At 34.6% G+C, this 12,630-nt stretch overlaps 1 protein-coding gene across 3 annotated transcripts in view; it reads left to right on the forward strand.

The window, feature by feature from the left end:
• GAS2 (growth arrest specific 2) overlaps window positions 1-12,630 on the forward strand; it is a 174,895-nt gene that overhangs the window by 102,970 nt on the left and 59,295 nt on the right. For all 3 annotated transcript variants that reach the window (XM_021925950.2, XM_003910117.4, XM_031653386.1), the window contains one exon: window positions 8,183-8,324. In XM_021925950.2, coding sequence (XP_021781642.1) covers window positions 8,183-8,324 — 142 coding nt within the window. The remainder of the gene's footprint in view (window positions 1-8,182; window positions 8,325-12,630) is intronic.

The following is a 12,630-nucleotide window of genomic DNA, read 5'->3' on the forward strand; positions in this document are numbered from 1 at the left end:
CATTGAAAGACGATGTATTCTTATATTTGATTCGAAACACTTTTCCAGATTACATAAACATAATTTTAAAACCATAAACATCACTTTGGAAATGATTCCCAGTGAGTTTCTGATTCTCTGCCATGTTTTCCTCTCTGGGGACACTTAGTGAAGCTCCTTTGCAAGCTGTGGGCTTCTCTGAGTTCTGAGATGGCTGAATGAGACCACTTATTTTTGTTCTCATGGGTAAAACTTCCTTTATTTTCAACTAAATAGAGCTATCATCACTGGAGAGTGAAATCCCTCTGCTAATATTTCAGAAAAATATCAGTTTCTGAATATAAAATATGTGTTTGACTTGTGAAAAGTAAAACTCTGTATAAAAGCAAGTTAATAAAACCTCAAAGATATTTTTAATGACAGTGCTTTGATATTCATTACTGAAAACAAAGTTAGTATAAATTCAACATTTTTTGACTGTAGAATTAAAATGATCCTTATAATAGAAGTAAAAAACAACTTTTGATATTTTTGTTTGGGGTCATAATCAATAATCAGTGGTAGAGTGAAGTTTTTTATGATTTTTATTTTTTAGTATTTCCTTGATTTGGAGCAAAATTTATGACCATTTAAAAGAAATATACTTTCTGAACATTTTCTTTAATCTCTCATTTTAATTCATGGTCTTATGAAAGGAAAAGTTACTTAAAAGAAAAAAATGTTCTTATACAAAGGTGATTAACTGATCCATCCTATTTAAAGCACTTGAGCTAACTGCTGAGAACATCATATACTTTCACATGGTTGAAATTTCCTTCCAAATCTAAATCAATCTTTAAATTGCTTTAAAACAGAAGATAAATGAGGAAAAAATTATCTTGCAAGAATCTATAAACTGTCTGTTATATGCCTTTAAAAGGGCAGTTTCTTGCACTAGGCTGTAAAATTTGTTCCTCTAACCCTAGTAAAATAGGATCCAGATGTCTTTTGTTTGAAAGCTCTAGACTACTAAATAGTTTGAGTAAATTTTCTAGTTCAGGTCTCAGTTTGGGGACTTAGTTATTTTACCTAGAGCTCGAAAATTGTGTCAAGTGCCAGAAAAATGAGAAATCCATTCCTAAAACCTCATCATAAAGTCATTAACCATAAGACCTGTTCCCTATCACTTTTTTTCAAAAAAAAAAAAAAAATGAGACAAGGGTATGTTGCCCTTTGAGTATTCACCCTACTTTCATATCACTGGGGTATAAAGGTATGAGGATATGATTTTAGTAGATTCGACCTTCTTGGTCTCTTTGGTGTGACCCTTAATTTGTTGGAGAACAACAGCTACTCCATTCTAAAACTCTGAAATCTTTGTAGTTGGAAGGGAGTGGAAAATACTATAAATGTGTAAAAACCTCATAGACAAAATAAAAATGTGGAGTGGTATAGAGTTCATGGAAACCAGAATGAAGCAGCCTTTTGGAGAACAGAAAAAAGATCTATTTGATGACTAAGTTGGCTTGCAGGTGCAAGCCCCCAACCCAAAGGGAATTTTGTGATTTACAATCTGTTGACATCTCCAGACAGACAGGAAGCCAATGAATTGTGTTTAAGTATGCATTTCAGGACTGGCTGACTGTACCTTAGGCAGTTTGAAGTATTCAAAAGCCAATATAAGCAGAGATTTGGGAGTTAGTGTTGATGTTTTATGTTCAGTGGCATAAGTAATTTTCAGCATTCCCAGATAAAGAAAAATCTCCAGAGAAAGGTTTTCCATGTGTGACTTTGTTACCAATTTTATTCAAACCTAGTCTACTTTGTTTATATTGGACATAGAGCCAAGTCTGTTGTTACTCTAACATATTTATTATTATTTCACTTTGTAAAAAAATTTAAAAATTATGCAATCTTTCCCTGAAAGGGGGCATGAATCCACCTACAATTACAAATGAAATCATATTTTTCCAATTCACCTAATTTAAGTTTCAAATATGATATTTTCACTTATGGATGACTTTTATTTGGCTGTGACTTCTCATGTCTTAAGTTACTCTAGCCTCACTACTAAGTTTATGTTATACTCTTAAGAACATTATACATAACCAAATTTTATAGCTTCCTGGAACTAAGATGGCAGAAAAGTTTATAGAGTTTAAAAGGGACTGCTTGCCGAATTTTATCCAGTGAGTTAGTAGCAAAGCTGAATTTATAACTTGATCTGCTAAACTCCAGTACTGAGATTTTTCTGATATTTCACAATTCTAGGGAAATTTATTTAAAAAATACCTACAGTAATTTTTTTGGTAAAGAATATAACAATATTACTTTGTATTTTAACACCTTAATTTTGAAGTCAACACGATGTCATTCAGTGGTATAATATATTCTAAAAACCAAGAATTTTAGCAACAGAACCTTAGTGCTGCAGTTTCCAGGTTGTGCAACACTTAATTTGTCAATTAACTTATCAACAATCTCAGATGTTGTGCCATGTGTCAGACACTATACTGGACACATAAAGTATACTATTTTAATTCCTTCTAATAATATTAAAACATAGAAATTAGAATTTCCATTTTATATTTAAATAAAACTGAGATTCAGAAATAATATATGTCAAGATATCCAACAATGTCAGGTGCATGGAAGATGTTCAGTAGCAGTTGCTTTTCTAAGATTCTTCCTCTTGCCTCCCTCCCTCCACTGCTACAATAGATCTTGAGAACAGGCCATTTTCATTTCTACTTTTCTGATAGAAAAATAGACTCATCGAGGTTAAGTGATTTGTGAAATTTTAGAAGTAGGTTATAAAGGAAATAGGAGAATAAGAACAAACTAACCCCAAAGCTAGCAGAAGAAAAGAAATAACTAAAATCAGAGCATAACTGAACAAAATTGAGACCCCAAAATCCATACAAGGAATCAATGAAACCCAAAGTTGCTTCTTTGAAAGGATACCAAGATTGATGCACCACTAGTTAGATTAACAAAGAAAAAGAGAAGATCCAAAGAAGCTCAGTCAGGAATGACAAGGATGATACTACAATTGATCCCAAAGAAATACAAAAGATCCTCAGAGACTATTATGAACACCCTATATATACAAACTAGAAACTCTAGAGGAATGGATAAATTCCTGGAAACATACAACCTCACAAGATTGGATCAGGAACAAGTTGAAACCCTGAACAGACCAATATTGAATTCTGAAATTGAATCAGCAATAAAAAACCTACCAAAAAAAAAAGGCCCTGGGCCAGATGAGTACGCAGCTAAATTCTACCAGACATACAAAGAAGAGCTGGTATCTATTCTACTGAAACTATTCCAAAATTTAAGGAATAGGGACACCTCCCAACTTCATTCTGTAAAACCAGCATCACCCTGATTCCAAAATCTGCCAAAGACACAATGAAAAAAGAAAACTACAGGCCAATATTTCTGTTGACCACAGGTGCAAAAATTCTCAACAAAATAGTAGCAAACTGAATTTAACAGCACATTATTCCTGGAATACAAGATTGGTTCAACATATGCAAATCAATAAATGTAATTTAGCACATAAACAGAATTAAAAACAAAAATCATATGATCATCTGATAGATATGGAAAAAACTTTTGATAAAATCCAAAATCCCTTTATGATAAAAAAAAAAAACTCAATGAACTAGACATTAAAGGAACCTACCTCAAAAGAATAAGAACTATCTATGACAAAACCACAGCCAACATCATCCAACATCATATTGAAGCAAAAGCTAGTCAAAACTGGAAGCATTTCCCTTAAGAACGGGAATGAGACAAGGATGCCTACTCTCTTCACTCCTATTCAACGTGGTACTGGAAGTTCTAACCAGAGCAATCAGGCAAGATAAAGACATAAAATGCATCCAAATAGGAAAAGAAGAAGTCAAATTATCTCCCTACAAAAAATCAAGCAAACAAACAAACAAACAAAACACACCTAGGAATACATCTAACTAAAGAAGTGAAAGATATCTACAAGAAGAACCACAAAACACTGCAGAAAAGAAATAATAGATGACACAAACAAGTGGGAAAACCAATATCATTAAAACAACCATACTGCCCAAAGCAATCTATAAATTCCACACCATTTCTATCAAACTGCAACTGTCATTTGTTATGGAAGTAGAAAAACGTATTCTAAAATTCATTTGGAACCAAAAAAAAAGGAGCCGAAATAGCAAACACAATTTTAAGCAAAAAGAATAAAGCCAGAAACATCACATTACCTGACTTCAAGCTATACCCTAAGGCTACAGTAACCAAAATAGCATGGTAATGGTACAAAAACAGACAGAACAATGAAACAGAATATAGAAGCCAGAAACAAAGTTGCCTACCTGCAGCTATCCGATCTTTGACAATGTTGCCAAAAATAAGCAATGGAGAAAGGACTCTCTTATTCAATAAATGGTGCTGGGATAATGAGTATCCATAAGCAGAAGAATGAAACTGGATCCATACCAATCACTATATACAAAAATTATCTCAAGATACATTAAAGATTTAAATGTAAGACTTCAAACTATAAGAATTCTAGAAAAAATCCTGGGAAATACTAGGATTTCTAAATACTAGGAGTAAATCCACAAAAGCAATTGCAACAAAAACAAAAATTGACAAGTGAGAACTAATTAAACTAAGGAGCTTCTGCACAACAAAAGAAATTCAACAGAGTAACAAGCAACCTACAGAATGGGAGAAAATATTCACAAACTACACACCTGACAAAGATCTAAGGTCCAGAATCTATAAGAAACTTAAGCAATTCAATAAGCAAAAACAAATAACCTCATTAAAATTTGGGCAAAAGACATGAACAGACACTTAAAAAAACATACAACTGGCCCCAACACATACAAAAAAGTTCTCAATATCACTAATCATCAGAGAAATGTGAATCAAACCAATAATGAAGTCAGGCACAATGGCTCACACCTGTAATGCCAGCACTTCGGAAAGCCAAGGCAGACAGATCACTGGACTCCAGTTTGAGATGAGCTCCACCTCTACAAAAAATTACAAAAACTCCACTTTTACAAAAAAATACAGAAAAAAAAAAAATATTAGCCAGGCATGGTGGCATGTGCCTGTAGTCCCAGCTACTCAGGGGGCTGAGGTTGGAGGATCACTTGAGCCCAGGAGGTCAAGGCTGCAGCGAACCATGATCACACCACTGCATATCCGCCTGGGTGACAGAGCAAGATCACGTCTCAAAAACAAACGAACAAACAAACAAACAAAAAACCCACCAGTTAGTGGTGAAGCTGCTGAGACAAGGGAAGACTTATACACTGTTGGTATGATGTGAATTAGTTGAGCCACTGAGGAAAGCAGTTTGGAGATTTTCCAAAGAGCTTAGAACCACTATTCAACTCACCAATCCCATTACTAGATATACACCCGAAGGAAAATAAATCATTCTACCAAAAAGACACATGCACTCATGTGTTCATAGCAGCACTGTTCACAATAGCAAAGACGTGGAATCAATCTAATTGCCTATCAACGGTGGATTGGATAAAGAAAATGTAAGACATAGAATGCTATGCAGTCACAGAAAAGAATGAAATCATGTTATTTGCAGTACCATAGAGGCAGCTGAAGGCCATTATCTTAAGCAAATTAACACAGCAGAAACAGAAAACCCAATACTGCATGTTCTCACTTATACATGAGAGCTAAACACTGGGTACTCATGGACATAAAGATGGGAACAATCAACACTGGGAACTCCAGAGTGGAGAGCAAGGGAGGGAGGAAAGGCTAAACAAAAACTACTTATTTGGTACTATGATCACTACCTGGGTAATGGGATCATTTGCACTCCAGACCTCAGCATTATGCAATATGCCCATGTAACAATTCTGCACATGTACCCCTGAATCTAAAATACAAGTTGAAGTTATTTAAAAAACAAAAAAATTAAAAAGTAGATTAATGGAGCAGTTAGTTCAAAATCTAACTCAGAGAAGAATGAGAAATAAATCTTAGTGTGAGTATTGTTGGTACTTGTCAAGAGCAAGGTAACCAGATGCTGTCTAGAATTCAGCATAATCAATGATTACTAGAAAACTAAAAAAGAAAAAAATAAAAAAATGTGCTCTAGTTCTCGACAAAGTTAAAGTCTTCCAGATTAACTTTTTTTGGTGAAGCATTTTGGTACATTTAATACTTACATGTTTTATTAAAGCCTTGTGTGCAGTTAGGGATTCAAAATCATAAGACTGAATTCATATTAAGAACCTTATTTTCATATGAGAATAGAGGAATTTTTTTTACATTCAAATGGTAGCTATCAGGTAATCACCCTGTGCCCAGGTCTATGTGAGATGCTTGTGATTCTTGGAATGAGACAGACGGTGGTCTCGACCACTACAGAGTTTGCAGTCTAGCATGTTTCCACCATTGTCCTGTCCCATAAACTGTTACCTATGTACGAAAGATTAGAAATATGTTCAATGGTGCCTACAGCCTTTTAGCTAGTGATATCGATGTAAGTAAACACGAATCTGTGGACTAGAGGCTGTTCTCAAAGCAGTAATTGTTCAGTAGAATTGAGCTCACTAGACTGTTTTGTTTAAATTTTCCATCTCTCAAAGGGCTCCTAACACATAGCACCCCTCTTTACTATCTGAATTCTGAAAAAATAGAAAATAAAAGACTTTCATATCACCTTTACAGCTAAAAAGATCCAAGCTGAGAGACATGCTTAGTGTCTTTAACAGAGCTCCAGAATTAGGCCAATTAACTGGCTAGTCACAAGCAAAGTAGGGGTCCATGTGGAGGGCTCCTGGTGGACAGCTTCTTCTCCAGAAGAAGTAGGGTAAACTAAGTAAAGCATGTTCAGTTTATTCTTAAATTTACTGATTTTATAAATCCTTTTACGTTGTAGTGGATGGGTAATGAAGCAGAAAAGCCAGGAATAAAACTACTTGAGCATCCACTGCAAAAACAAAACACCAAGAATAGGGAAACTGCTTTCCCCTAGGAGTATGTACTGAACATATGTGTAATGGTATCAGTTAAAATAATAAGCCATTAGAATAGGACAGTTATTTAAGGTTAAATCTAATGATGTTTTCATATACTGTTCAATAAGAGGTACTAAAACATATTGTCAATGTATTATCTACCTATAGATTATTTACTTTGTAGATTAAAAAAATAGATAAAAAGTAGATAATAGTTGATTTTTTAAAATACCTATTTTTATAACTCTCCAAGTGATTTTTCCACCTCCTTTTTAACACCCAATCAACTGATTAAAGTCAGAGAATCTGCATTTAAGTCTTTATCCTGCTCCTCACTAGTTATATATTTTCTCTAGATCTCTATTGTTATCTGTAAAAGTGAAAGGGTGTAAATTAATGACCCCCAAAACCCTTCGCAACTCTCAAATTCTAGAATTATTGTGGGCCTTCTAGGTACAGTTGATATCTACTTAGGAAACCAAATCTAATTTTATATTTAGGTAAAGAAATACATGATTACAGGAGATAGTAACTATGTCTCTCCCTTTGAACTTTTCTGGCATTTATAATTTGCAACACACATTTTTTGTACCTTGTTTCTCTAAATTATGTCTCTTTCCTCTCTGCTCAGTTGTTTCCCAACACAATATATGTGCTTTCATTATGCTGTTCCTAGGAGCATAACCTATACATTGTATAACCGATAGTACATTGTTCTGGGCCCATAGGAAATATATTCAAAGTTAATTCTCTCCTGCTAAATCACTTAAAGATGTTTATTTCTGAGGATTGCTGTTTGCAAACTTGACTCTGACCCTCTGATTGTATTTCTATTTTTAACAAACTTAGGTTCAAAATAGTTTAATTACAGCACTAATATCAGTAAAGCTGGTAAATGCGAATGCTGAAGACCACATTTTACATGGTTATTCATGTTGCTGTTTCATTAATATATTGCATTGAGTGTTTTTATTTATTTTTAGTATACTATGTGTGTCCATATATGTGCACATATGAATACACAGCAGGTATACGTGTTTTTCCTCTGCTTAGAAGGATGCTAATTCAAGAGCTTACCATTTAAATGCCAGAAAAAAAGTGAATGTTGTTTTTAAAAGTCAGCAATTTACTCCCATGGTGCTCATCATCAAATGTAATATATTGTAATTTTATCATTATAAGTTATGCATGTGTAATGATTCAGTGTCTTTTTAAAGGTATGGTGTGGAGCCTCCTGGTTTGATAAAATTGGAAAAAGAGATTGAACAAGAAGAAACACTTTCTGCCCCTTCTCCTTCACCTTCTCCTTCATCAAAGTCTTCTGGAAAAAAGAGTACAGGAAACTTACTGGATGATGCAGTAAGTAAAATCAGTCAGACTTCTTACCAACGGTTAGTCTCTCCTGCACTACAAAACGTATTCTGTGCAATCTCATATCAGTCTAATCTTTACCTATATCAATTTTCTTGAAATTTATTTTAAGCCCATATGAAAAACTTTGTAGTCCTACAATTCATTTTGAGATTCAAAACTGAACTAGTTGTTTAAAATAAAGTGTCACTTAATGCTGCAGAGCAATATCTATAACTTTAGAATAAGTCAGCTCCCTGAAAATTGTATTTGAAAACATGAAAGTCTCTTTGTTACTGGATCATGATTCCCGCTTTCACAGATAAGAAGTCTGAAAACAAGATCTTGAGGATTGTTAAAGAAGGGAAAGTAAGTATGTGATAGAGAAGATAAGGGCCTTGTATGGACTACCATTGTTTTTCAAGTGCTCTCATCTATGAAAGGCAGGTTCCATCTTGAGGAATGGAAACATAGAAGTTGAGTAACCTGCTGAGGGGAGGGGAGGAGCTTAGATTCCAACAGAGTTTTGTCTAACTCTTCAAGGTCCCTCTACTTAGCAGAGTACTTGAGTCACAATTCTTTGTAGTTAGGAAATGTTTTAACAATGCTCTCAGAATCACAGTAAATTGTTTTTCGGTATAACAGCAAACACGGTGAATTGAAACTCTCAAGGTACCTTGGTTGTCTGTTAAGTAGTTATTGGTTATGAAAAGTGGTGTGCTTGAGTATGTGTATGCATATGCCCTCCACACATATATTTTAAGTGCAAATGTAAAAAGTATTAATAAAGGAGATAAATCATGAGTGACTGGGATGTTGTTTATGCAAAGTTTGTATTTTGGGAGTTGTAGTTGCTTATGAATTTTATAGAAAATCGCTATGCCAGAGGCATTAGACTGACTTATATCTCACATATATGGAGAGAGTCCTTAGAAACTAGCACCAACCACAATGCCAGCTGTAAAAATAGGCAGAACTGAAAAGGACTGGTTGTCCATAGCTGTGAGTTTCTTCCTCCAGGATATGAGCAGAAAAGAGCTGGGAAAATGGTTCGACACTACAGGATGCAGAAAAAGAGATTTATCTGACTTTTGCTTTTCTCCATGTGACACTATAAACGCTATTGCAGACTTAGATGAGCCGAAATATAACAGTTTGTCTCATAGATTAAGAACCCTCATTTCTTTTAAGGGCAGCAAACATATTAGCTCTTAAAGGTATCTTAGCCAGTTTAATTTGGTTTCTTCTGGGTAACTGTTCAATCACTCGGGAACTAAAGAAGAACAGGTAAGACATTTTGATTTAATGCTACTGAAAAGGATTTTAAAATCACATAACTTTATCGAAGAATTGGTCATATACCTTGCTTTTCATAGTATTTCACTTTTTATTTTGTAAGGAAATTGAGTAACGTTATGTTAATAGTAGATAATGGTCTATTGTTTATATATTGATGAGAACATTCTTTCTTCTCTGTCAATATACTTTTTTGACTAGACTTACTTTAGGGTAAGATGTACCTCTAGTCTTTCTGTTATAAATGTATTTTCCTGTGGCAAATATACTTGCTTATAGTCCATATCCTCTCAGCTATCACCTTCATTCATTTTTTCAAAAAATACCTTATAGTCAGAGTTCCAGACCACTGAAGAGTATCTGGTTAATGTCCGTCTTAACCTCCTATTGAATGAATTACTGTATCAAATGAATTTTTTTAGTCCTGAAATTATGAGATCTCTTCCTGGTATTTGACACTGTTGACCACTCCATTCTTGAAATGCATCTCCACAACATTTCCGCTACCAGAAGGATCAAACTAAACGCACTTTGGATTTGGTTAAAATTCTATAGGGTTCCCTATAACATCTAGGGTGAAACCCAAGCTCGTTCACATGTCATATAGTCCATTGCCCTCCATGTTCTGGCCTACTGTGTGTTTTCTGGCTATTTTGTCTGCTGCTTTTGTCCCTGCATTTTGATGAAGCCATTGTTGCTTTCTCACCATATTTCTGCCTACTCACCTATTACACTACTTTTAAGCACCTTTCCATCTTTTAAAATTAAGGTTGTGCTACCTCCTATATAAAGATTTTTCTGGTATCTCTCATCCCAGGTATACTTGGCAAATTATTCCTTGGTGTTCCAAGTATTTGTACATATTTAATGAAGCATTTACTGTATTAGGCACAAATATTCTTTCAACTCAAGGTGCAGACCTTGTACTCAAAGACAAGGACCATATTTTATCGATCTATATCCAGTACCATGTTTGTTGGATAAATTATCAATGTAGCTAATCAAAGTTTAACCTTCTCCCTTATTCTATTTATCCAAATTGGCCACATGCTCTGAAAATGCATGCACCTTTCATTTCTTTTTTTTTTTTTTCACCTTTCATTTCTATTGTAACTTTGTAGAGGGAGGAGATGCTGTCACTTGAAGCTACTTCTGTGAACCTAGAAAAAGTAGCTAGGATGATTTTCTTTCTTCACTAGCTTGTCTCATATCTGACAATCCTTGGGATCAGGAGAAAAAGAAGAGAGGGCAGGAAGGTGGTAGGAAATCTATGAAAAGGATTTCAGAATTAAACCAATACTCCAGTTCAGAAAAAGAGTGAGATAAAGACTTTCCATACAATTGTAAGCTGTAAGCCAGTCAGTCAGTCCACGGTGGTTCTCCCCTACTCCCAAATTGTGTGCTCTCAATTGAGAGCAATGGAAGGGATTTCACAGGAACTTTAAACCTTCTTTAAAGTTTACCAGAGTTTAGAACATAACCATCTGCTTAGTTAAAAGTTTTAATCGAATGTAGGAAATATACAATGTGGATATTTCTGTGCCTTTGTCAGCTAGAATACTATGTTTCACAAGTCTTTAAAATGGCATTTTTCAAGGAATGTTTGATCAAAGACACCATGGTTAAATTAGTTTGAGAAATACAACTTACTATAGTCCTCATCTAGAGTCTGGTGATATAGTTTGGCATATCAAAGACTCTAGTGAGTTCCATAATAAGATCTTGTTTAACCTGGAATCTTCCAAACTTATTTGACCACAGAAGCCTCTTGTTCCTTCATTTTACACTGGAGAAAACTACATTGAACTATTTGCATTCTGTTTGATAGGTTTTTTTGTTTGTTTGTTTGTTTGTTTGTTTTTTACTGAAGTGTTTTATTTCAGGAACAGTGGAACAGAGAGAAAAGTAATTTGAACTTCACTAACGTTTTAAATCAGAAATTAATATATCTAATATAAAAGGAAATTGTTCCTATAGTAACCGCTTCACTGCATGTGGGGCATATATAGCAGTTGGGAGTTCAAATTGATGTACCCCAACATGGGTTTTAGAATAGAAATATAAAATAGAGATTGCTTGCAGAGTTTCTGCATTTAGTTAATAATATTGGCTATTTTTACTCTGGGAAAGCTATTATCTACCACCTCAAAAAAGAAAAGGAGGAGGAAAAAGAGAAGAGGGGTAATAAAAGGGGGGAAAATAAACAAGAAATAAAAATAAAAGACAGAAAGCAAAATAAGCAGATCTGTGTTAAGTTATTGTATTCCAGTGAACAGTTTCAGCAATAACTGCCAGTTTTGAAACCTTCAATGTTTCTTCACATTTCTTTGTTTGATACTTAGGGGAATAGTGGGAAAAAATAGGTGACCATTTATGTGGAAAATATATCACCTTCTTTAATCAAGATATCATGAAAGAAACACAGTGGTGTCCATTCAGATTAATTTATTCTCCAGATGTCCTGATAGAGTGATTCAGCTGTGATAAAACGGTGGAGTCAGGTTTAGTTCTCCTCTTCGCTGGGTTAGTTCTCACACAATGAGTTGAATACGGTTCTCAGAAATCATTCTTACTTTCTTCCTCTTCTCCATCAACTTCCTCAGTCTGGGGATGAGAGATAGCATAATTCTGAGTAATCAGGCTCCTCTTGAAATCCCATTTCAGCAGAAAACTGGCTGGGTTCCTAGCCAAAAAAGAACACCTGCCAGACTGACTTTTCCCTAGGTAATGTAAGAAGCATAGATGTCATCAGTCACTGTTTACTTAACGATATATTTCCACTGGCCACAGTCTGGCCTTGTTTCTTTCATTTCTGCTTCCACCTCTCATACAACTACAAAAACAGCCCTTGATTTTTAAAATCAACTCCATTTTCAAAGCTAGAAAGGCATTAGAGAAGGGCAGGCCACTTGAGAAAATGTTTCTTGTATTTTACTTCATTTGATACCAAGAGTTTCTGTCTTTTGTCTAAGAACACTGAAAAATGGAAATACTTTCCACACAGACTTATGATTGTCAT

The sequence above is a fragment of the Papio anubis genome, chromosome 12 (assembly GCF_008728515.1).
Source record: "Papio anubis isolate 15944 chromosome 12, Panubis1.0, whole genome shotgun sequence".
Classification (NCBI taxonomy): Eukaryota; Metazoa; Chordata; class Mammalia; order Primates; family Cercopithecidae; genus Papio; species Papio anubis.